The 23,729-nt window shown below is 49.7% G+C and overlaps 10 protein-coding genes across 10 annotated transcripts; 3 read left to right on the plus strand and 7 right to left on the minus strand.

Annotated features, from left to right (window-relative positions):
* Nucleotides 1–465: 465 nt before the first annotated feature.
* LTR64_003518 (uncharacterized protein) lies at nucleotides 466–2,338 on the plus strand (the record flags this gene model as incomplete). Its single annotated transcript, XM_064897874.1, has 2 exons — nucleotides 466–860; nucleotides 910–2,338. The coding sequence occupies 2 exons, from the start codon at nucleotides 466–468 to the stop codon at nucleotides 2,336–2,338; spliced, it is 1,824 nt and encodes a 607-aa protein (XP_064756824.1).
* Nucleotides 2,339–3,780: 1,442 nt separating this feature from the next.
* Nucleotides 3,781–5,166, minus strand: PPH3 (phosphoprotein phosphatase PP4 catalytic subunit; the record flags this gene model as incomplete). Its single annotated transcript, XM_064897875.1, has 1 exon — nucleotides 3,781–5,166. One exon carries the CDS (start codon nucleotides 5,164–5,166, stop codon nucleotides 3,781–3,783), a length of 1,386 nt encoding a protein of 461 aa, XP_064756825.1.
* A 2,686-nt stretch (nucleotides 5,167–7,852) lies between these two features.
* LTR64_003520 (uncharacterized protein) lies at nucleotides 7,853–8,605 on the minus strand (the record flags this gene model as incomplete). The annotated part of the gene is made up of 1 exon (XM_064897876.1): nucleotides 7,853–8,605. One exon carries the CDS (start codon nucleotides 8,603–8,605, stop codon nucleotides 7,853–7,855), a length of 753 nt encoding a protein of 250 aa, XP_064756826.1.
* A 482-nt stretch (nucleotides 8,606–9,087) lies between these two features.
* Nucleotides 9,088–9,996, minus strand: LTR64_003521 (uncharacterized protein; the record flags this gene model as incomplete). Its single annotated transcript, XM_064897877.1, has 1 exon — nucleotides 9,088–9,996. The coding sequence occupies one exon, from the start codon at nucleotides 9,994–9,996 to the stop codon at nucleotides 9,088–9,090; it is 909 nt and encodes a 302-aa protein (XP_064756827.1).
* Nucleotides 9,997–10,752: 756 nt separating this feature from the next.
* NAS6 (putative ankyrin-repeat protein) lies at nucleotides 10,753–11,490 on the plus strand (the record flags this gene model as incomplete). The annotated part of the gene is made up of 1 exon (XM_064897878.1): nucleotides 10,753–11,490. The coding sequence occupies one exon, from the start codon at nucleotides 10,753–10,755 to the stop codon at nucleotides 11,488–11,490; it is 738 nt and encodes a 245-aa protein (XP_064756828.1).
* A 252-nt stretch (nucleotides 11,491–11,742) lies between these two features.
* LTR64_003523 (uncharacterized protein) lies at nucleotides 11,743–12,446 on the minus strand (the record flags this gene model as incomplete). The annotated part of the gene is made up of 2 exons (XM_064897879.1): nucleotides 11,743–12,208; nucleotides 12,259–12,446. The coding sequence occupies 2 exons, from the start codon at nucleotides 12,444–12,446 to the stop codon at nucleotides 11,743–11,745; spliced, it is 654 nt and encodes a 217-aa protein (XP_064756829.1).
* A 2,411-nt stretch (nucleotides 12,447–14,857) lies between these two features.
* Nucleotides 14,858–16,484, minus strand: LTR64_003524 (uncharacterized protein; the record flags this gene model as incomplete). The annotated part of the gene is made up of 2 exons (XM_064897880.1): nucleotides 14,858–16,180; nucleotides 16,227–16,484. The coding sequence occupies 2 exons, from the start codon at nucleotides 16,482–16,484 to the stop codon at nucleotides 14,858–14,860; spliced, it is 1,581 nt and encodes a 526-aa protein (XP_064756830.1).
* A 585-nt stretch (nucleotides 16,485–17,069) lies between these two features.
* On the plus strand, nucleotides 17,070–18,335 carry LTR64_003525 (uncharacterized protein; the record flags this gene model as incomplete). The annotated part of the gene is made up of 1 exon (XM_064897881.1): nucleotides 17,070–18,335. The coding sequence occupies one exon, from the start codon at nucleotides 17,070–17,072 to the stop codon at nucleotides 18,333–18,335; it is 1,266 nt and encodes a 421-aa protein (XP_064756831.1).
* Nucleotides 18,336–18,525: 190 nt separating this feature from the next.
* On the minus strand, nucleotides 18,526–21,578 carry LTR64_003526 (uncharacterized protein; the record flags this gene model as incomplete). Its single annotated transcript, XM_064897882.1, has 2 exons — nucleotides 18,526–19,663; nucleotides 19,714–21,578. The coding sequence occupies 2 exons, from the start codon at nucleotides 21,576–21,578 to the stop codon at nucleotides 18,526–18,528; spliced, it is 3,003 nt and encodes a 1,000-aa protein (XP_064756832.1).
* A 299-nt stretch (nucleotides 21,579–21,877) lies between these two features.
* LTR64_003527 (uncharacterized protein) lies at nucleotides 21,878–23,332 on the minus strand (the record flags this gene model as incomplete). The annotated part of the gene is made up of 2 exons (XM_064897883.1): nucleotides 21,878–22,621; nucleotides 22,667–23,332. The coding sequence occupies 2 exons, from the start codon at nucleotides 23,330–23,332 to the stop codon at nucleotides 21,878–21,880; spliced, it is 1,410 nt and encodes a 469-aa protein (XP_064756833.1).
* Between the last annotated feature and the right edge of the window lie 397 nt (nucleotides 23,333–23,729).

Consider the following 23,729-nt stretch of genomic DNA (forward strand, 5'->3'; position numbering starts at 1 on the left):
CATTGAACAACTTTGCACGAGATGCTTGATGTCCCGCTCGTGGCATGCACTTGGTCTACAAGCTATCAGCAGCCACTCGACTTCGACAGATGCTTGCTAGCCTGCTGGCCCGGTTTACTGATGCCCTCTACGTAAGACCCGCTACTGGCAACGAAGCTGGCGTAGCGGTCATACGACAGCAGCCCGTTCCAACCCTGGTTTTCGCTCACAATGTGCGTGCATTAGACCTCAATGTTACCCAGATTTGACGTCGTTTGGTGCAGCGCTTCCTGCAAGCTAGCTAGTCAGGTCTTGTTATTAGGTACCAAGTACCTCTTCGACGAAGAGAACACGAAAAGGAAGAGTCAACTAATGCACTCACTGTACAGTATCCATTCGCAAGCTTTGAGCTGTGTATTACATTGTTAACGTGGTCCGCTGCCTCTTTGCTTCATTTTCGTTCCTAATACCACAACGACCGCTGACATGCTATCACTAATCTCTTCAGTCATCCTCTATGTGACAGTCGCCAAAGCCTACTACAGTGGAGGGCCAATCTGGGGCAATAACTTTGGTGTTCCAGGCCGAAATGCTTCCTACGACTATGTCATCGTTGGTGGTGGAACAGCTGGCCTCGCCTTAGCAGCTCGCCTTGCTGAGGATACGTCCCTGACTGTGGCAGTGATCGAAGCTGGGGGATTCTACGAAGAAGACTTTGGAAACAATTCTGTTGTGCCGGGTCTAGGTCTAATATACGACTTACCGACTACACTTTTCACCAATGCCTTTCCAGCAGTGGACTGGGGGCTCGAAACCACTCCTCAAGACGGTCTTAATAACCAGACATATCATTATTGGCGTGGTAGAACGCTTGGTGGCACGTAAGTCAATTTGTTGCTTACTGTTTACGCTTTTGCTCATATCCTGCAGCTCAGCTTTGAACAATGAAATTTATCAGAGAGGGACCATAGGTAGCTATCAGTTGTGGGCTGAAGAGGTTGACGACTCCAGCTACACATGGGACGAGTGGTTGCCATATTTTCAAAGATCAGTCCATTATTGGTCTCCAGATATGACAAGACGACCTGCAAACGCCTCAGTCCCCTCGCCCTCACCTGAAGCCTTTATTGAGTCGGGCGGTCCAGTCGAGGTTGGCTATATCAACTTTCCGGTGCCATTCGGATCCTGGGCTAAACTTGCCTTTCAAGAGCTTGGCTTCTTCAACTTGACTGACAACGATTCGGGTATTCTATCAGGAGGAGCACAATACGTAACACAGACCATCGCACCAGACATGACACGATCTTCCTCACAATCTTCCTTCTTATCCCAGGCGCTCGCCTCGAACAGACAGAATCTGATCGTCTATCCTCGTACTCTGGCCAAACGCATTGTGTTCGACGCGAATCTGACAGCAACCGGAGTTCAGGTCACCAGTTATCAGATACCATATACAATCTCAGCGAGCAAGGAAGTCATAGTGAGCGGGGGTACAGTTCATTCGCCGCAACTCTTGATGGTCTCAGGCATCGGACCAGCTTCCATCCTACAGGCTCAATCTGTACCAGTACTCGTTGATCTACCTGGAGTCGGACAGAACCTCTGGGACCACATGCTGTTCACCTTAACATATCAAGTGAGAACACAAGGTCTCGGTCGACTACGCGACCCGGTCTACTTCGCACAAGCTGTCGAGAACTACGTCACAAACCGAACGGGACAATTGGCAAACACAGGCTTTGACTTCGTAGCATGGGAGAAGCTACCGAATCGAACAGCCCTTGGCGCAGCAGCAGAAAGGGACCTGGACTATTTCCCATCCGACTGGCCAGAATTGGAATTCATCATCGGCGACGCATCGAATCCTGCCGATACAGCAGACTACGCTTCGTGCATCGGCGGTCTCGTCGCGCCATTATCTCGAGGTTTCGTCTCGATCGCCAGCAACGATACCTCAGTCCTACCGATTTTCTCACCGAATTGGCTTACGCACCTGACCGATCAGCGCGTTGCTATCGAGTCGTTCAAGCGGTGCAGAACGTTCTTCGAGACAGCAGCGCTTGAGCCCGTACTTGTTGGAGAGGAATTTGTGCCTGGGTTGAACATCACCACGGATGAGCAGATCTTGGCGTATATTCAGCAGAGTGCTACGACGATCTATCATGCTTCTGGGACGTGTAAGATGGGGAATAGCACTGATCCGATGGCTGTGCTGGATTCCCAGGCACGTGTCAAGGGTGTGAGGAACTTGAGGGTGGTGGATGCGAGTAGTTTTCCTATCCTGCCACCTGGACATCCTACCGCGACGCTTTATGCGTTAGCTGAGAAGATTGCGGCGGAGATGTTGGCAGCTTTGTAGAGAGAAGTGGGATACAAAGTGAAGTCTCCTTGAAGTCTATGCTGACATCAGGTATCACAACAACAGATAACGAACGTTTTATTTCGACGGTAAGATCGTCATGAAGCACGTTCCGAAAACAGTCGTATGCGAGTTTCTTATTGAGGTGGATACAGAGTGATCAATCCAAACAGCTCATTGTTGAGATCTATCAACCTGCAAGCACAAAGTATTGGTTGAGGGTAAGTGATGACCAGGCTGTCCTTCACTTTGCGATCTCGTAGTAAATGTGAGCAAAGAATGAAGAAAGAGTCTTGTTTCAAAAATATGTCGACTTTCATACTCATGGTCGTTCCTTTCCATCCCATTTTACTACCACACTCCTTGACTTGAAGATACAACTCACCACAATAAACACAAATAGAGTCTACCACTTATCACTCGAATCCTTCTGCTCCCAGCAAAATGGAGCTCAAGCACGTCTTCAAAGGTGTACTTCTGACCGTCGTCTTTACTTTCAACCTCTTCTCTCCAGCCATCGTTGCTCTGCCAGTCGCTCCCGCGATGGACAACACCGCTGTCGACCAACCCAACGAAAACCTTCAAGCAACTGAAACTTCCAAACCACCCACCGGTACTGTTGCCGAGGAGAGTGGCGATCCTCCTCAAGTTCCAGCAGTTCCACCAGTGAATCCACCAAAACCTCCTACTACAACAACTGCCAAGCCAAGCACTGGCGTGTACGGTACCAACCATGGCTATGCAATGGTCTGTGCCGGTACACGAGAGCACACAGACTACTGTCAACGATTGCCTCGAGGCTACTATTGCAGCAGCAACGGCTACCTTGCACAAAACGCCCTTGCCAATGCTAGATACCAGCCTTGCGAGGATCAGTGCGAATGTCTCAACATCAACCCTCGACCAAACTGCTTCCTCGCCTGGGGTGACACCACGACTTGTTTCTGATTTAGAGGTCACGCCAGAAGAGAACACTCTTAGGAACAAGGTCCTGAAATACCAAATCCAGTGCGTTGGTGGAAGAGAATCATTAGACTTGACAAATAGACGAGTATGGTGTTCAAAAACATCGGTAGACAGAAGCTGCTATGGTCTCAGTACGACCAGCAGGCAATTTCTCAGGGAATAGACTGGTTGTCTAATCAGTACCATAGAGGAGTGAACACAGTACCAGTATAAATTGACACAAAAGCGGTGTGATGTTGTCGTTGACTTGCTCCTCTTTCACTCGTAACATACTGAAACAGTCAAAACTGTCGGTCGAGTGCAAACAGTTCAGAAGGCTGCAGTACTCTTCGACTTGTTGACTTTCCCGAATCTTTCATCACTGACACTGATTTACAGAGAAACGGATGATCAACAGGGCGTACCCGAGATGAGGTCCAATGACTGTTGTGCCCAGCCTGCGTGTCGACTGGCCAGTTCTATGTCAAATCGTGATGTTACAAGAAATACTCTCCGACTGGCTTCTTAGCTGGCATGCCCCTCGTACCTTGTGGTGCAGCCTCGAAGACCCTGTACCGTCTACCAGGGGTGGCAAGATTCCACATTACCGCGCTTGTACCTGTGTTGTTACCATTTGTAGTTTCGCCATCACCAACGACATTTCTACTACCGTGCTGTTCAGCACCGACCATTTCTCTTCTACCTTCAGTGCCGCCAACTCGGCGTACAGAACCACCATTTGACGCGTCTTCGCCAATTTCCATTACGGCGGCAACATTGCCACATCTGTAACAGTAGTTTGGCGCGCTCCACACAGTGACTATCTGTTTCTCGAACATTTCCTTGTAGCCCTCCATGACTAGCTGATGCGCTCTCGCGACCATACTTATATCGTTCTGATGATTGAATTTGCGGACAACGTCTGCACCGAACAGAAAACCTGCTCCACGTGGAGATAGTCCCCAGCCTTCGATGTCGTCTGGATCACTCCATAGCAGGTCGCACATGGCGCCTTCGTGAGGTACTTCTTGTTTGCGGTCCAGGAGGCGAATCTGATTTATGTTGTCTATCAGTGGTGAGAGACCGCCATGCACACATAAGAGGGCGCCAGTCGTGGTAGATGGTGGTCTGAATAGGGAAGGCGGCGATTGTACCGCGGGCTGACCAGGTGACGGTATCACTTCTGTGAGAGGTGATGATGGCGGTTCTTCTGGATCTCGATCCGGCGCGGACGATATACGAGAAGTCATGCTTGGACTAGGCGCCGAAAGATTGAATTGTCTGCGCAACATCTTATCACGAACTTCTCCACTCGCATCAAGGACTTCGCACTCTATCTCGCCTTCCGGTATCTGCAACGTCGATTGCGTGTCATGGTTTTGCTGTTGTATCCTATTTTCCGGCACTTCTGTACTTGCGCCCAACACCAAAGCACCTAGAGCGAGGTAATCAAAAACCTCACAGCAATACCTCCAGACATTCGCCGAGCCATATTTACGTACACACTCGTCGTAAAAGCCGTAAACCGTCGTTATCTGCCTCGATTCGTGATTTCCTCTTATCAATGTCACCCTATCAGGATACCGCACTTTCAAACACAGCAACAGTAGAAAACTTTCCAGACTGTAGAATCCACGATCCACGAAATCGCCCATGAACAGGTAACTTGTGTCAGGCACGTCTCCTGCCACGCGAAACAGTTCCATTAGGTCGTGGAATTGACCGTGTATATCTCCGCATATTGTGACTGGCGCATCGACCGTTACGACGTTTGATTCTTCGATGAGGAGTTCTCGTGCTCGGTAGCATAGCTCGCGGACTTGTGGTTCGGGGATGGGACGACATGCGCGGAGCTGTGCGATTGCATGGTCGAGGTCGGACATGCTGCTTCGCTTCGAACAATAAGGTTCGTTCGCGACCTAGCTGTTGTGCAGACAGCTACTGCTCAACCTGTCTAATTGGGCGCCTGGTGGATTTAGGTCGCGTGCGATACGTGAATGTATTGGGTTGGTTGTGCTTGCTGGTGTTGTGAGCCAGCTGGCAGGTGCGTACAAGCGAACGAGCTAGACAGTTTTGGAGCGTTCCTATATACAAAAGAGCTTTGAATCAGGATGTATGTCCATGGCCATATCTCTGGCATGATCAATTGGCCACAACCGCCAGCGGTCAGTGCGACACGACTTTAGATCAGATAAGATTAGATGCCGAAAGCTTCTTGTTGCGCTAGTGTTTGGGAGTCTTCACCGGATTTATGGAAAGACCCATCGAAAACTCCAGCAGCTATCCAGCAGCTCATCTACAACATCCCTGGGCTACCAGAGGAGACATTTACAGTTCTTTGGAATCCATGTGTTGTGGTACAAAGATCTATCAACCAATCATATAAACCATACGACTTGTATCATGGTCGACAAGGAGCGCAACAACTCTTTGCATTGGTTTCGTTGTCGAAGATGCTAAAGAAAGTGCCTCGATCATCTCCAGTCACCCAGACATGTTTCTTTGGTTATTTGGTACTTGTCATTTCTCAGCGCAAAGATTTGGAGGCACTTCTGGTTCGTGATGCACATGGTTAATCAAGGCCGAAACTTCGAAGAATCGTGCCCATGCCGAGCTGCAAGGTGTCGTCAGATTGTCCAGCATCCCCAAAACTATCGCACCTCAAAGCTGAAAGCGACACTGCATGCAAGAAATCCATGCACGTAAGGAAGTTCTTGGCGCATATGTTACATCGATTGAGGCTATCCATTGGTTACAGGACTGCTGCAATTGTGCAGTTTCGAGTCCTTGCACCTTGATCGTGCAAGCTTCAAAGCATGTTTCTGTAAGCATCCTCTTCCCAATACGCAAGGCAGTCTGACACTTCCGGATCTGATCTGATCTCATGACCTCTGTCGCATCTCCTCTTAATGTAAGTACATTGTTACTTCTGCGCCTTCAAGGTCGTTGATAGTTCCTAATCATGGCTGTCTGCGTGCTGAGGAAGATTATCCTGCTTACTTCTCTTTTAGTAGTTCAGATAAGCGCTCAATGCGCTACAAACCAGAACCCGTCTTGTGCCGGAAATGCCCAGTTTGAACAACTCTGCTGCAACTCACCCTCGGTCTGTTACTGGTCAAACCGCAACGGTGATCCTGCATGTTGCGCCGCTGGAGTAGACTGTAGAGGTGACGGCGGACCAGTGTTAGTCATCGGCAATACACCTGCTGTGGTTACTCAAGTTCAATCCTTGACAACATACTACTCAACGAGCGTGTATACCAAGACATCGCAATACACAGGTCCATCATGGGTGACAGTGACGACCACAGCTCCACTTACGACGTACAGTCAGCCACAAATCACAACTTTTGAGACGGTTGCTCCACCAGTCGTTGTGGTAGTAACGGCCTCGTCGCCTGTTGTGGCTACCCTTGCAGCAAGCCCTACCGGGGCGTATATCACAGTCACGCAGGTGCAGGTCGTGGCCGAGGCGAGGAGATCTGTCGAAGCTATTCAAGCCTTTTTCAGAGCAGCTCTCTTTGCTGGATTGAGTGCAGCATTCCTTTTTGCGTGGACTTGAATGGCTCTCCTCGATCGTTTCGCTGGCCTGCACTAGCCTTGCGGAAGAGCAGACAAAGGGAACACTCTGGTCGATCACGTCCCAGCTACGTTAAAGGAACAGCATTTCACTTGCAGCACAACCTTCAGGCAAGCGATCGTGGCCAAATCCACGACTAATGAATCATATGCCTACAGGCTTATTAGTCGCGATATCGACGACGAACTAGACCCTTATTAGTTGATGATTATGGGTTGAACGTTGCTCCCGTCAAATACGGCATCTGAACACGACAGTGGTTGGGACAAAAACCATAAGCAAGGTCATTTTTGAATGTTGTATGCCTACATTGAGATCAATCCAAATAGGCATAAGTTCTCGGATGTGCATTGATCGTGAACCAGCCGAAGTACACAACCTAAGAATTACGCCGAAATACCTCGCAATACTAAGCGTGCCAATCACGCTCTCAAAGTCAAACAAGTGAGTCCCTGCAACGAGAAAAAGCAACGCGTAGGATGCAGCAAGCACTCAAACACAACCACTATGTGCATCAAGCCGTCCAAGCTCAAGATGGCTCTTGTCGAGGCTGGTCATTAACCAATCTGCCAACGAGAACTTTCCCAAGTCCTTGATAACTCGAAGGCCCAAGGGGCCATAAATTTGACGAGAGGGTGAAAGCAATGTCGCAGTGCTTTAGATCGTTGAGTTTGGCGATCTGAGATGACTTCGAGTGTCTCAGAGGAGCATGAATCATCCCATGTAGTCTATAACAGACAATAAAACAGCAAAATCTTCATGGATAAATCATCAAAAACATACGCTTACGAGGAGCAATGCTACATAAAATACATACCTCGTACACGTCATACGTATCTAGTTGACCTCTAGTAATGCAGACCTTCGCGCCATTACTCCTTGCAGCAAGCAAACATGACTTTTATCCCATCAACACCATGCCTCCCTTGTGATAGATATGCAAAATGCCAAATCCAGCTCCACTTATGACTCCTCCCAATCGTGGTTGTTTAAGATGTGGCTTCCTCCTCCTCAATGCTCTTCGGCACATTCACCACCGTCGGTTTAACAACACTATTAAAATTCCTCATTGCATTCCTTATCGGACTATCAGGCAAATCATCATTCCACCGATCCTCCACCCTCCTAATCTTCATCTTCTCACCCTCTCCTTCCGTAAAGATCTTAACTTTACTATCCACTGTTTGTGACGCCCCCACACCCTTGACCGTATACCGCGTCTTCAAATCCAACTCTATCGGGTTCCCACCAGACGTGACCCGACCGTTCAATCGCTCGATATTACTATACGCAGTCCGTAGACCATAGAACTGTGGTTCGAATTGTTTGCGGCCTTGAGCTGTCGTGAGTGGATCGACGTAGGTTGCGTCGTCTGTCCAGAGGCTGAGTTTGCGAAGGGATGGGCGGCCGGTGAAGAGGTCTAGGATTGAGCCTGTGATTATCTTTTGGGGATCGGAGAGGGAGACGGATGGGGCGGTGGGCACGGTTGTGGTTGAGATTTTGTATTCTGAGAAGGATGTTGCGGTTGACATGACGCTTGTGCCGCCGACATCTTGGTCTTGTGGTGGTTTTTGTTGTTGCTGCTGTGGCTGTTGTTGAGGCGTCTGTGGTGAGGAGCGGAATTGTCGAAGGGTTTGTGATTGGGGTGGAGAGGTGGGTAGTGAGCGGGAGGACGTCGAGGAAATGGCTCTTGGGAAGGTCTCGAAGATGGTTGGCGGTATGTGTGTTCGTACTGACTGCATCTTGGATGATCGTGCCAGGAAGGACGGCAGTAGAAGGGACAATGTCGAGATGCGATGAGAGCTTGTACCTCAGATGTGGTACATCCAACGATAGCTCGAGTCTATGATGCAGCAGGTACCGCACCCAATTTTTTTTTAGTTCTTTTGGATTAGCGATGCGTCACAACTGCGACAGGCCCAGTGTTGTGTACGTTCGTTCGTGACCAAGGTAACTCCGCTAGACAAGATACAAAAATGGCACAACAGTCTGGAAAAGAGATGGAAGATCGAGTAATGATGTGTTTTTCGTGATGCCAAAATCAAAAAATCGTGGCGATGTCATCGATGAACCAAAAATGTGAGATCGCCAGCCAGTGGAGTTTCCCCAGATTGTGGCTGCGATCGAGGTGGAAAACGGTGGAATTAGTTCCGAGCCACAACTTCCATGTAAACTCATTGCAATATTGTACAAACTATTCGCGAGCCAGTGTGAGCAGCTAACGTCAATGCCTATCTTCGCCTGCACCGCTTTTGTCGTTGCTGCTATCTGCCCAGTTCAGTCTGCCTTTGCTCGTACGCATCTTGCCCTTGGCCTCGACTATTGGACTAATCCATGCATCATCCACTGTTCCTCCAATCAACTTGTCGCCCTTTCTCAAATATGTTGTTGCGCCCAACCGTGTAGGCTGAAAGTTTATAGAGACAGATTCCCAACGGCTTCGAGGTGCTTCGAACACCTCGTGCGAAATACCAATATGCTTCAGTCCGTCACTGTCCTTGTAGGCCGTCTGGTCCCACCATTTCCACGTCTCAAGATGCAGCGATGATTGTGAATACTTATGCACGTCATCAATACTTCTCCAATAGCTCAGCAGCATGAGCTCTGATGCGCCTCTTTTGTCAACCGAATGCCATTGGGATTGGCCTAAGAAGCCATTGTTCGGTGCCTGAGCATCCAGATCACGACCCATCTTCATTGCAAAATCGCCAACCTCTTTGGCGTATGGTGAGAAGAAACCCAAGGGATGATTGAGCTTGACACAGAGCAGCAAGACTGCGACTTTCTGATCGGCTGGAGTATTGGACATATTGCCGTCCTCGTCAGGGATGACAGGTGCCGATCGCTGGAAAACGACGTCTTCGAGATAGGGATTGGGACGAAACTTGAACGTGATCGCCAAGGTATCTGCAAAGCGTGCTATGAGGACAAGGACAGTCGGGAGCAATGTCCATACTCGAGGCACAGCCAGGACCAGTAAACCCTGAAGCAGAGCTCCTGTTAGAAGGATCGTGGAACTAGCGAAGTTTCGGGTGATGAGGTTGTTGAGTTGGATCTGTGTCTTCGAGTCGTATATTTGTGACAGTGGTCTTGTTAACGTAGGTGTAGGAGGTAAAATGGATTTGAAGGCCATGATCGTAGCTATATATCAGGGCTAACCTTGAATATAGAGGAATCACAAGCAAGGATGGATGAAGCGGTTCGCTCAGCAAGATGTACTCCTGTTTGATGATGGTATAGCCAACAATATTGCTTTGTAGCAGAAGCAGTACAATATGTCGATTTTTCCAGATAATGGGGAGGACAGCTACTATATGTATAAAAGGCACCTTGCGAAGAATGAACACACGGAGCGTTTCATTTCAGCGTAATGAGTGAAGCTCGAACACCGAGGCTGCAACCATTCCGTGACAGATCATTGGCGACGCTGAGATACGGCCGAAGGAGTGCAGCTTCGAGTAAAGCGTAAACCGCGGACACCGCTACGTTGCTCCGGTCTGTAAAGAGCTCACGCAACATCGTCGTCTCGGGCGTTGCTTCACGTACAGCAGACGCGATGCGAGTCTCAGCGGTCTCAACACATATACTCTCAAGGCAGAGACCATGTCGAGGATGGTTGATCTGAGAAGAAGATTGTCCGTCCCCACCTGCCACGTGCGAATGAGGGAGGGAGGAGGAACCACCCACCATGTGACGTCGTGTTTGGTGCCTGCACCAAATGGAATCGTTCCTTCTAAAACGCTGGTGCATACATTCTCGAACCAGAGGACGCGACAATAGAAGAAATCAATATTGCCAGGATTGTTGTGTCCTTGTTGCTGACCGTTCTCCTTCCAAGGACTGACTCGTGACGCAGCCAGTTTGCAACCGAAGCCTCAAAGCCTGCGTAATGGATAGACCTTCGGAATCAGATGCTTACCCTTTGCACACAGCCGCTCGCCTGACACAAACTCAAGTACTCGAATCTCTCCTATCAACGAGTCCTAAGCTAACCCTCAAAGCCGATGAAGATGGACGTCTACCTCTACATTGGGCCTGCACAACAGCCTCTTTACCAACCATAACCGCTATACTTGATGCTACTCCGAAACGTGGCTTCGACCCTGATGTCCAAGACAGTTCTGGCTGGACTCCTCTCATGATCGCCTCAAGTCTACGTGACGACGCTGGCTTGCCTACGATAAACCTACTTCTTGCACGGGATGCGGAGGTGAAGATTGCAAGCAATACAGGTGGCACCGCCCTACATTTCGCGACAAGCAAACAGAACATAGATACTGTGAAGAGATTGTTGGATGCTGGCGCGACGGCACGAGTCAAAGACAAGAGAGGCCAACTACCTTTACATCGCGCTGCTGCTGTAGGGAATGTACCGCTTGTCAAGCTGTTACTTGAGAGAGGAAAAAGTCCAGTGGATGCGACAGATGTTGACGGCTTGACAGCACTGCACCATGCAATCAGCGAGGGTCACGGCGTTGTTGCGGTGGAATTGCTAAAACACGGCGCCGATTCCAGCAAAAAAGACGGAGACGATCGTTTGGCTATTGACTGTGCACCTGATGCCACAGTCAGGTCCTATATACTGCGTCATGCAGAGATGGAGGGCATCGATGTGATTGAGAGTTGAGGCGCAGCTAATGTCTACAAAAGATAGTGTGATGGTCTACCAGTACGACAAGGTGGTTAAGGATTTCATGCAGTCTTGAAGAAGATACCCAATTTCGAATTCAGTCGTCCGACGTTAGGACCAGGGTCAGTTGTGGCATGGATTAGAGCCTTCATACGACCTTTGCCTGCACCGGCGTTCGTTTGGGTTGGCAAGTTTACTTCGATCTGAACGTATATGAGATCGTCAGCAGCAATTACGTCCTCTCCACGATCATCTAGATCTACTGCTGTCTATACTGTCTCTTAACTCAAGAAGATCGTCTGCGCCATCGTCCACAAGCAGATTCTCCGCCTCTTCCGCTCCTTCTTGCGTCTGATCCAGACCGATTGTCCCGCCAGGCTTCTCGCCCTCTTCTCTCCTACCAATGACCACGTTACCTGCTGCTAGTAAAGCAGCACCGACCCACCACAGCAGTGGCAGTTTCTCACTGAAAATTATAGCACCTAATATTGCAGTAATGAAGAAATTACTCGACACATTGACAATACTGACACGAGTTGTCGAACTCGATCGTGTCAGTGCCGCAGTGAACAAAGCCCACATGGCAATATTAAACACAATATTCAGTCCAAAAAAGGTGCCTCGTAGAGCAAGGTTGACATAGGTATTATCTTCGGCGAGTCCGAACAGGGAAGCGATGCTGGATGCAAACGTCGACGTCAATGCGGTAGTAGTTCTTCAGTACGTATTAGCATGCGACTTTGTTCAGCAGTCCAAATTGCCTACAGTTTCGCAAAAACACCATTGATGGCTGCGCATGTCCCCGATGCCACTGCGAGAATAATCCATACTGGCTGCCTTCGTAACCAGTCCATATTGCTAGTCCAGCTTTTTGTACTGGGTGCGCCCTTCACTGCAGGTACTGTCTTCGCTTGAGACTTCTTGGTCCCGGGCTTGCGATGAGTGACTGGCATGGTAGCAGCATATCTGCTTCCACTCACTGTTCGTTTGATGACTGGACTCCCACCAGAAGATCCACATCGACCCCTGCTCAAAAGCATGTATCGCGTCTCAGGCCGCAAGGCAATTACTTGGGCTATTGCCTCTGGTCAGACAAACTTCCTCCGACCTCTCTAGCAACTACACACTATATCTCAGTCCTCGTTGGAGCACCTCTCCGCTTAAGAGTCGACGCCCATTGACGTGTAGCGGAGAATGATCCGCATTTCTGTGTTGTAACGTGCCTTTTTATGTTCAATCTGTGCACCGACCCTCTGGAATGTAACGATTCTATCCAACCACTCGTACATGTGCTGAAAGTGTCTTATCAGCTCGTGTGCGTCCCGCACTGAAGTACGAGAAAGAAATGGCGAGCATAGATGTTCTGCATACAAGAAAATGTTTCTATATCGGTGGAGAGCTCCAACATGGTGGCCCACGAGTACTCTCATACTGACTTTGAGACCAGCTCTATACTGACAGCCGCAGGCTTCGACAGACACAGCGAAAGTCTGTATAGGACAAATATACGTTGAAGAACTCCGGCCAGCCGTTGCATCCCAGGCCCGTCCTATCGTCTTCTGGCCAGGCACAGGCTCGACAGGTGCATGTTGGGTCACCAAACCTGATGGCGAACCTGGTTGGGCTTCTTACTTCTTGCAACAAGGCTACACAGTATATTTGGTTGACCCACCGGAGCGTGGTCGCTCTCAAGCACTCCCAAATACTGGCCGATTCGTCACCATTGACAACGAATATGCTGAAAAGTTCTGGACCGCGACAGCTAGTAATGGCGATCTATGGCCGTTCTCCAGGCTACACTCTCAGTGGCCCGGTAGTGGGAAACTCGGCGATTCAGTCTTTGACCAGTTCCTAGCTAGCCAGGTACAGAGTCGAGCTGATTACATGATCGCAGAAACACTGGCTCAAAAGGCTGGAGCACGTCTGCTCGAGAAGATTGGTCCTTCAATTCTAGTAACTCACAGTTCTGGTGCCAGTCCTGGCTGGCTGATAGCTGATGCTGTACCACATCTAGTAAAGGCCATCGTCGCTCTAGAACCACTCGGTAAATTCACGGTTCCTATTCTTGCAACCAAATCTGATCTCACCAGGAGCACCCTTCGTCAATCGCATCGCATCAGCCGTAACTCAAACAGATACAAACAAGCACGTCCGACCCTACGGAATAACCACAGCACCAATCGCCTACGACCCACCACTCCCCTCACCAGACCATCTCGGTATAGAAACAATACCTTCTACAAACCCCACAATCTCCGATGTCCTGCTACAAGACAGCGATCCCCCTCGCAAACTCATCAACCTCACGAAAATTCCAGTCGCGATTTTGACGGGCGAATCTGGCTACCATTCATACTACGACCACGCCACTGTCGCGTACATGGCACAGGCAGGCGTGAATGTTGAGCACTTGGTCCTGTCGGAGAAAGGCATAACAGGGAATGGACATTTTATGTTTTTGGAGAAGAACAGTGATCAGATAGCTGAGCTTGTCCACCAGTGGTTGGTTACAGCCTGTGCCTAGTAGAGACAAGCATGAGAGTGTAGAAGTGTGAAGTCTCATCTCGGAGATTTCTCTAATCATCCTACTGAGCCATTTTAATTGCTCCTCATTACAAAGCTCTTGCCTTCTTTACCCTTGCCAAGGCTTGGATGATAGGTCACCAACTAGAAGATCACTATCATGATCTGTAAGGTATTCTATCGCGGGGCTTGTCTCAGTTACTACCAACATCTATGCACGGTTCTGGTCAAGATCGAGCTCGGAATGTAATCTCAGATCCATCAGATTTGATTTTCCGTTCTGAGCAAAAGCATCACGAATGTTAGCGTAGAAAGGCCACAGCTGTAAGATTCCTCCCCACTACTTTCAAGGAGCGAGGAAATTTCGACAATAAGAGTAATGTTTCTAAAACCATTCAGATTCTATATAACCGTTGTCTAGACCTATCCTCCGATTTCGTCGTGAATTACCCATGTCGCAATACCATCAATCATTAATCTTCTCTTTGTCGTTCCTCCTCTATCATTTCCCAACCTTTCCATGTTGATCTATCCGTATTCGGCTCTATTTCATCGATTGAGTTTCGTATTAGTGCGTTCGCTGTCGTCAGGTCTCTGTATCGTGTTTTCGTGAATCGTTGAATGTATTTTCGTTTTCGTTCTCGCGTGTCTCACGGCTAGCATGTTCGTTGGTTGATCAAATGAGTGACGTTTCTTCGTTCAATCTGCCTGCTATTGGGGGGAAAAGGGTGGAGGAGAGGGATAAGTTAGTACGTGGTCAGTAAGGGGTAGTACTTATCGTTGGTAAGCAGACTATGCTCAAAGGGAGCAACAGACTGAAAATATTATGGATGTCGAGCCTCTAAGCAGCACGGGCGTATCTCATAAATCTCAACGCAGCACTTGTGGTAGTAGAAGTGGTGAGGGTACTGGTGACGGTAGTGGTAGTGGTTAACTTCGCAGCGAGGGCAGCATTACGTGAAGAGGTGATGGAGGCATAAGAAGCAGCTCGCTCAGACGAAATACGAGCATTTTCAGATGCGCGGGAGGCGGCTGCTGCCAATCGACTGGATGTTACCGAGACAGCAGCAGCGGTACGTGAGGAGCTGACGGAAGCCCTGCTGATCTCTGCAAGCTGGATGCTGGTTGACTTCGAGGCGTTGACGGAAGCAGCAGAAGCTGCTTTGGAAGCAAGCACCGATTGACGAGATGCCGAGATGGCTGAGTTGGCTGCTGCTCGTGACAAGGAAACAGAGGCTTTGCTTGCTGCGACAGCGGCGGAGGCAGACTCCTTCGAGGCTGAGACCGCAAGCTGAGATTCGAGGCGGACTTGACTGGCTAGTGCTCTCGACGATGTTACAGAGAGTCGGCTTTCCGCTGCAGCTAATGAGGCTGATGCCTTAGAAGCACTGACAGACGCTCGGAAGGATTCCCGTGAGGCAGTGAACTCTGCGCCAATCTGGGATGCCAAAATTCTGCTTGAGGTCTTGGAAGCAGCCACGCTGGCTCTGCTCAGGCTGATGGCTGCGTTGGCTGATGCTCGTGATTCGGAAACCGAGGCTCGACTGATTGCGGCAAGGTCAAGCGTGCTAGTGGTAGTGGTCGTTGTCGTTGCTTCAGTCGTAGTCGTTGTCTCCTCAGTCGTCGTGGTAGTTGTCGTCTCCTCAGTCGTGGTAGTGGTCGTTGTCTCCTCAGTCGTGCTAGTCGTTGTCGTCGCCTCAGTAGTGGTGGTAGTGGTGGTAGTACCCTCATCTCCTGGAGGAGCAGCAATCTGCTTGCGGGCACCATTGTACTCAGCATTCGGGGCGGGAGCTCTGCTCACACCACTATGTGTGTAGCAAGTGGTTCCAGGTGGGAAGTACGACAAGCCTACGCATTCGTCGTTGGTAGCACAGGCCTGAACACATTGTTCGAAGGAGATGCTGGTGATAACTTGCAGATTGGTATTAGCCTCATTGTCGACTGTGAAACCACAGTAGATCTCCATGTCATCGTTACTGCCAGCGAGGGTGCCAGAAGGCACAGGATTTGCCCCACAGAGAGCTGGGATGGTGCGATGGTACATGCTGAGTCTGTTTTCGGAACCACAAATCTCAGTTTCGTCTCCTGTGCACTCAGTAATGCATTCGGCATTCCCTCCTGGTGCTACGGTAGATGCAGGATTGATCGCATTACCACACCAGCACTGTGTTATGTCAGATTTGTTCGCGACGGAATGTTGTGAACCATACCTCAGTACCAAACTCCATGCCAGCATACTCATATAGTACACCACAAGAATCGATGCAGTTCTCGATAGTGTTGTTTTGGGCGCCACCAGGGATTTGGCCAAGGTTCGGCAAGGCTCGGAACTCAGTATTGCCATCGATATAGCAGCCCTCATACGCAAAGTCGTTGTATGGCTGGGCCAGATTGGTTGGAGTCTGGGCCAAAGCCAGCTTGGCTGACAATGCCGCGAAGGCGATCAGAGTGAGTCTGGAGGCAGCCATGTTGTCGTTTGCGGAGTGTTGTCAGGTGTGTCAGGTTGTGCTGAGTGTGCTGCTCTGGAAGCGGATGATCGAAAGCGGGCATCGTCGTGCAATTATGTATGCGTTGAGTGCGTGGCTGGTGATCAAACGATCTAATCTGGTAGCATAGGTGTATCGGTGAAGAATGCCGGTTGTACATACCGTTGCGCAGCTGCTGAAATGAGGGACGCATGGACCATACCTGCCATGCAAATATCACCTTTTGGTCCAATTTTGTCACTTCGCACTTGGACGGCCTCAATTTAAGATCTGACCACGCTCCACCCTCAGAATGCGCTACATCAAGCTTCACCCAATGTCCAAGCTCAGTCCTATCAGGTTCGAGAACACTTGTTCTCGCGAACGTATCGAGAGTAAAGTTTCCATTTCTGAACGCAGGAGATCTATTTCTGTTAACCCTTCACTGTGAGCACTGTTTGCATAGCTCAAAAATTGTCAAAAGGGCCCTGCATCTGCGGGATTCCAGTTTCCTTCACTCACACGCAATCCCCAGCCAGAAGATTAAACATTAGAGTCTTCAGTGCACGTCCGCATAATCTAGCCACCATGAAATTCCGTGGAGTCCTTCGGTCAATCACCAAGGCTGGTCCAACCCCAGTAACGACCACCTCAACCACCTCAAAGGATGCCTGTGTCTGCGTTCTAGGCGTCGGGTACGTGGGAGAATCGTTGCTCTCTCAATTCGGCAATGTGGTTGACGCCATTGGTTACGATATCTCCCAGGCACGCATTGACACTCTGCGCCAAAAATATCGCAACAGTAGCCGTATCAAATTGACAACCAATCCAGCCGAGATTGCCAAGGGCACACATTTCCTGATAGCTGTACCTACACCGCTTCAGGACGATGGCCACGGCAACAAGAGTGCCGACCTTCACTGCGTCAAAGATGCCATTAATCTCATCATCACCCATGCACAGCCAGGCAGCTGCATCATCATTGAGAGTAGTGTTCCCGTTGGCACCACCAGAAAGCTGCTCACCAAACACAAATCCACATTCCATTGTGGTATGTCGCCTGAACGCATAGACCCCGGTCGAATCACACCAACCGCCGAGCAAATCCCCAAGGTCGTCTCCGCGCTAACACCCAAAGCGATGAAGCACATCTTTTCGATGTATGCCATGGTGTATGAGACGCTAGTGCCAGTCTCGAAACCCGAAGTCGCAGAGATGACTAAGCTGTACGAGAACTGCTATCGCATGGTCAACATTGCCTATGTCAACGAAATCAGCGACGCATGCATCTCCCATGGCATAGATCCTCACGAAATGATCGGCGCGGCCGCAACCAAGCCCTTCGGCTTCCAACCCTTCTACCCAGGTCTCGGTGTCGGAGGTCATTGCATTCCCATAAACCCATGGTACCTCTTCGAGAACAACAAACGCCTGAAAGTCCTCGAAACCGCCACACGACTTATGCAAGAGAGACCCACCAGACAAGCCCGGCGCTTCCACACCGCATGTCAAGGCCGTCTATCCAAAACCGACACCGTCTCCGAGACCGTTGTTGGCCCACGCATCCTCGTCGTCGGCCTCGGCTTCAAGAACGGCCAGACAAATCTCGCCTGCTCCCCAGCCCTGTCCTTCGCACAGACAATGAGCAGCCTCGGCACCTCCCGCCTCGCCTTCTACGATCCCACAATCTCCTCCGACCAGGTCCAGTGGATGGAGAAACTCGACGAGCGGCACTGGACACAGGAATACATCGAGTCGGAATTCGACGGTGTGGTCCTGTGTAATAAGCTCAAATTAATAGACTCGACGTGGTTCGACAAATTGCGGAAACCGTTGTTCAAGGACTATGCGTGATCATATCATCAATCATGTACATTCGCTGCCATTAGTTCAGCTCATCTGGCGAAATATGGCGTTCCCTGTTGCCCTGCTTCATTCCCTGCTAATTGTTGCTTGGTTTCATCAAAGAGCAAATGCACTGTCATAAATAGAAGTAGTATCATAATTGAATTGTATCTTGTTCCGCTGTGGCCCTTTTCTCTATTCATGGCTTTTTGAAGCCAAAGTCGAAGCACGGCTGCTGCTGCTGCTGCTGAGAAGTCGTCTTCGTCGGTGTCTCGGTCACCGGATCAAGCTTGGAAATCGTACCCTTCCGACGACGAGGTATCGTCCTCAATCTCGAGAAAGGCGTTGCTGTTGTAGACGATGGGTTCGCTTCTGAAGGGATACTGTTATTTGCAGGCGTTTCTGAATCTGTATCGCGTGCCTGAGTTTTATCACCTCCCTTTGGAGCGTTTGAGTAGTCTACTGCACCGTGATCCTCCACGCTGCTCCTTAATGGCGTCTGAGTGTTCTTTTCCCGGCCATAAACACGACCAGCCGCTGACGAAGGGACTGGCCTGTGAGACACGATCTTTTTTTTCGGCTTCGGAGTAGCTCCACGCACAGCAGTCCGAATGGATTTGGCCAGACTCTTCGGTGTCCAAGCTTCAGCAGGTTTCTGTCCATGAGCTGCTATTGCAACGTCTGGAGGCGCGACTCCCTGCGTACTGACTCCTGTTTGGCCCCAAGATTGACTCCCTAAGTGCAATAGCACATTTACAAAGACAATGACTGAGAGGATTGGTGAAATCACCTGATTGATACACATGCCCAGAAGTACCTTGTGCATTCGTTTGCGGAGCAAGGGCTCCTTGACCATTGTCAACAATATATACCATGTCGCAGGAGTCTTCGTGACTATCAAGGTTGGTATGATTTTGATGACATAAAAGTTCTGGACAAGGCCGTATAGGAAGTAGCCGGTGTTGAAGACACGATAGAAAACTAGTGTTAATCTTACGATGTCGACCACGGCAAAAAGTCGTGTAATTAGTCTCTGTTGAGGTCCTAGAGCATAGAAGTAGTCGTTAAAGTAGGCATTAGACGCCCAACGGCGCCTCTGACTCAGGTAATGTGACAGTCTGTTAGGAACGACAGTCTCACTCAAGGCATCCGGCACAAAAATTGTCCGCAAATGTTTGTTTTGTGACATCATGCACCATGTCAATCTTCGATCGGTTCCCAGATACTGTACTTGATGGCGAAATAGGTTATGTTCGGTAACAGGTCGAGCGTATTGGCTGATGGCGGCGCCCATCTCAGGTCGAACCACAATCATGGTGATGCATCCAGGAAGACATCTGCACAGAATCAGTTTCAAATCACTACGAATATTGTAGGAAGGACCCACGTTACTCTGCCCCAAGTACTCTCAGCCTGCCTCCGAACATACTGTCCAAATGTGTATTGGAACTGCTGGAAAAGATGCCATGGGTGAAACTCGGTCCAGTTACTGCCAAATTCTGCAAACAACACACCACAAGCAGCGATGACGTGACTTTGCCGACTCAGAGCGTTCGCTAGACGATTGAGTGCATTTTCGTGTATTGTAGAATCAGCATCTGTACAGAAGATATACCCGAAGGTCTTGAAGTCGGTGTCAGATATGATTGTTGGCAAGACTCGCTCCCAGATTTCTTGCCGCAGAAGTCTGGTAGCTTGAGGCATGTCGTCGCGTGGGTGATTGAACAAGTCATGGCCTAGGATTAAACTGTCCTTTTTGCCAGCGTTTTTCACCTTTTCAACTAAAACTACACCAGTGCCGTTGATGTAGCCAGCTAGAACGCGAATCTCACCCCTTTTTCCTCGCCATGTTGTATATGGCCGTTGTGTTGTCATCTTGATCTTAGACATCTTGGAAACAATGTCTCTCGGTTTGCCGTCCATGATAATGCAGATGACCTGCTTGTGTGGTTTCGTATCGCTAGCGGCAAGGCTGGTGACTGTTTTCATGATCTGTTCTTCCGTCTCGGCATAAGCACAAACCAAGCTCAAAATCCAATGTGCTTTTGATTCCTTTGGAGGCCATATCAGGCCACGGAAGTATTCGTATCCTATGTAGACAATGTCGGCCAACGTTGATAGTATGTCTTTACTCTTCATAAAGACAAGAATTGCAAGCAGGTAAGGGTGCTTGTGTGAACCTAGATATGCCAGGCCAAAGGCAATGTTGACGGTAAACACGAAGGTTGTGAAAGCAAGTCGTATAGCCCAGATCTCCCAATGTTTCAATTGCAAACGTTTGTCTCCGAGCTCTTCTGTCACAGCGGAATCGAAGGAAGCACGTATCGCTTCTTCGCTCACTCGATCGTTCCTTTGTTGCGCAGGTTCTACTGGCACTTGTGCAGAAGTCGATGTTGATGGTGGTATCGATGCATTCGATACATCGTGGTCTTGAGTGCTAGAGATTGCATTGGGGGCTAGTGTCGCAAAAGAGGAGCTATGCTCGGTTCCACCACTTTGTGCGTGTGGTAAATCATTTGAGATAGCTTGGACGTCGGCAGGTGGAATTGTTTCCGAGGCCCTACGGACTGGCGACGTGTGTGAGATTTCATGGACTCCTGATATTGGGCCTAGCCGATGCTGAGCGTGCGGGTAGTATGGCTTGCCCTGAAGTACAGGTGTCTCGTCCGCTCTAACTTCACCCAATGCACTACGGACGTCCTTTGCCCAGGCACTTGAGAGCTCTTCGTGTTTCTCCTGTTGTGCGTGTAATGGCGTTGCTGGCGAACATTGCTGTAAAGGGTTCTTTGCGACATCCTCTTGTACCACTGAAGATGTGGAAGTCGCTCGCGGCTGCGCCGTCGATTGCTTGCCTGCAGATGTATTGTTATTGGTGATGTCTGACAGAGCCAGACGACGAGCCGCATTCTGGAAATGTACAACAGCAGCTGAGCTATGTTTTCGAGAGCGAGCGACAGGTGACTGGAAGACGTCGTCTGAATTACCCTGCACAGGGACAAGAAAATTCGGCGAATACCCAGTGTTTCTCTTGTACTTCGGTGTGGTCGCAGTGTATGCTTGTAACGATTTGATACGCGTCTTCGAAGGCGAGGACAGCGACTGACGGGCAGCGGTTCTGTTGCTTGGCAGATCATTCGCGATCGACTCTCTTTTCGTTGTCCTCCTCCTGGTTCCAGCACTATCTTCTGCGGTAAACCTCGGCGACGAAATGGAAGCAAACTGCGCATGTTGAGGAGTTTCAGGACATTGCATCGTCTTGTCACCAATGCTGACAGCATGCAGTTTTGATGTCTCCTTGTAGCGAAGCTAGACAGAGCCTCATTGTTACCTGCTGTATACGAGTCGAGAGTGTTTCGGTCGTAATCGGACAAGCCGTTGAACCATGTTGCGCTGTACAGTGTTGACATACTGAAAGGCTGGGCAGATTATGCTCAGATTCTTCAGGTCGAGCCCATTCCAGCGTGGTGAAAATGATACGCACGGTCCTCTCCCTTCATGAGTCAAATCATAACGCTATGGTCAACACTTGATAGATGGCATGCTTGGAATGACTAGCATATAAACTTTACACTTCCAGTTCCGATACTGATAATCTCTACCATCTGTCCACTTCTTTCCCGACCTCGGTAGGCAAGTTTCTCGCCGTTGTTGTTTTGCAAGTACCTGAGTTCGCCGCCCTGCATCTCTATATTGCCTAATGGTGAAGTCAATGCATATACTTCACCGTACCAATTGGAAGGATAAACAATGTTCATCGCTGCCGTTCCCGCTACTCGATGATGTGCACGTATATTCGTGATAGTCTCGTAACTTGAGCCTAGGGACGTAAGCCTGACCTTTTGTTCTCCAGTTCGGGAATCGGTCGTGAGATTCGAGATCGGGTCGTTCGGTCCCATGTCGTAGGCGAGGATAGTAATGTCCTGCAAGCCAGTGACAGTGGAAACCGACGCGCAGGCTCCGTCACCAAGCAATATTTCTGCTGTCACTGTTCCCGTAAGAGTACGCAATTCGGTATAGATAGCTCTAGAAGGTATCGCCTGGCGATGTACAAAACTCGGAGCGACCCTGAGACTTATAGCACCTGTCAACGATGTCAGTGACAGGAAGGCAGGTTCTCTGCCTTGTTGAAGATCGATTTCAATGTCGATCGTGCCAGTGGTGGTGGACAGTTCCAGGCGATCATGCAATTCATATTTCCCAGTGATTGAGTCGGTGGTTTCATGCCGCTCATACGATGGGCCTATTGGTACGGCAGACATGGACGGCCGTGCAGGGAGTTTCGACCAATTGTTCTGCTGAGACTATGTCAGCATTGCCTGGCCGAAGCAGCAATGACTTACATGTCTGGAGTACCCGTATAGCAGACAAGCGAGCAACATGGCAACGAAACTGAACAAGAAAACGAGGCACAATAGGCGTACCCATCTTCGAGCGCGATCCTTACCTTGGTGTATCCATGGGGTCCAGCCCCTACTTTTTCTCTGCCAAGGCCGCGCATGCTCAAGTAGTGGCTGCTCAGGATCGGAGGCTTGCTCTTCATGGTGTTGTGCCTGCTCGCTATCAGCTGGTACTCTTTCTGCTGCTTCGTCATTATCAATTGACAGAATCGATGGCTGTGAAGCTGGAAGTTCGTGGGTTTCCGGCAATCTGCAGTATGCAGGAGGAGGGTCAAGTTCGTGACACGTCATGTATGTGTTGTTGCGCTCATTTGCTTGGTTGCTTCCAGCAAGATGGGCTGTACCCCATAGGGAAGATGCAATTGTTAGCGAGTCTTGAGTGCCATAGGATCGAGACATCAACGCCTCTGCCCATGGGCCTGAAGATGCTAACTCTTGAGCGAGCTGGACTGCGTGCTCACGCTTCGAACCACTGCGGTATGGAGGGCTTGTAGGAAGATTGGAGGAAGGGGACGGTGTTTCGTGGACACCAGCGGACTGAGGGCAGGAGCGACGAGCACGGCTCCGTCGTGGCTGTACATCATCGCTGGATGGGGTGGGAGAAGTCATATTGACCACAGGCAGTTTGCTCGCAATCTGCCGTCGCCAGTGCTGACACAGCTATTTGTGCAGTCGTAGCGGGATTAGAAGAGGAGCACTGTCATGCATTACTGCAGATGGTTGTCCTTGACATTCATCTCTCATCGGCCATAGGCATATCGATGACACATTAGTATTCACGCAGAATGGCGGAGTGTGGAGGTGCCTGCCGAATGCACGCTGTTGAACTTGAAGTTGTCGGAAGTTCGGGAAAGATGCGCTAGGCTCAATTTGGCACCCTGCAGCTGCACTGAGCGTGCTGTATTGCAAGCACTGGCATCTGTAGCATCGTTAGTCTTTCTCAGCCATAACTTGAAATGGTCAACTTATCTGAAAAGAGAGGCTCTCCAGCCAGAGGACCTTGTAA

This window comes from Lithohypha guttulata (genome assembly GCF_036872675.1).
Source record: "Lithohypha guttulata strain CCFEE 5908 chromosome Unknown scaffold_2, whole genome shotgun sequence".
Lineage (NCBI taxonomy): Eukaryota > Fungi > Ascomycota > Eurotiomycetes > Chaetothyriales > Trichomeriaceae > Lithohypha > Lithohypha guttulata.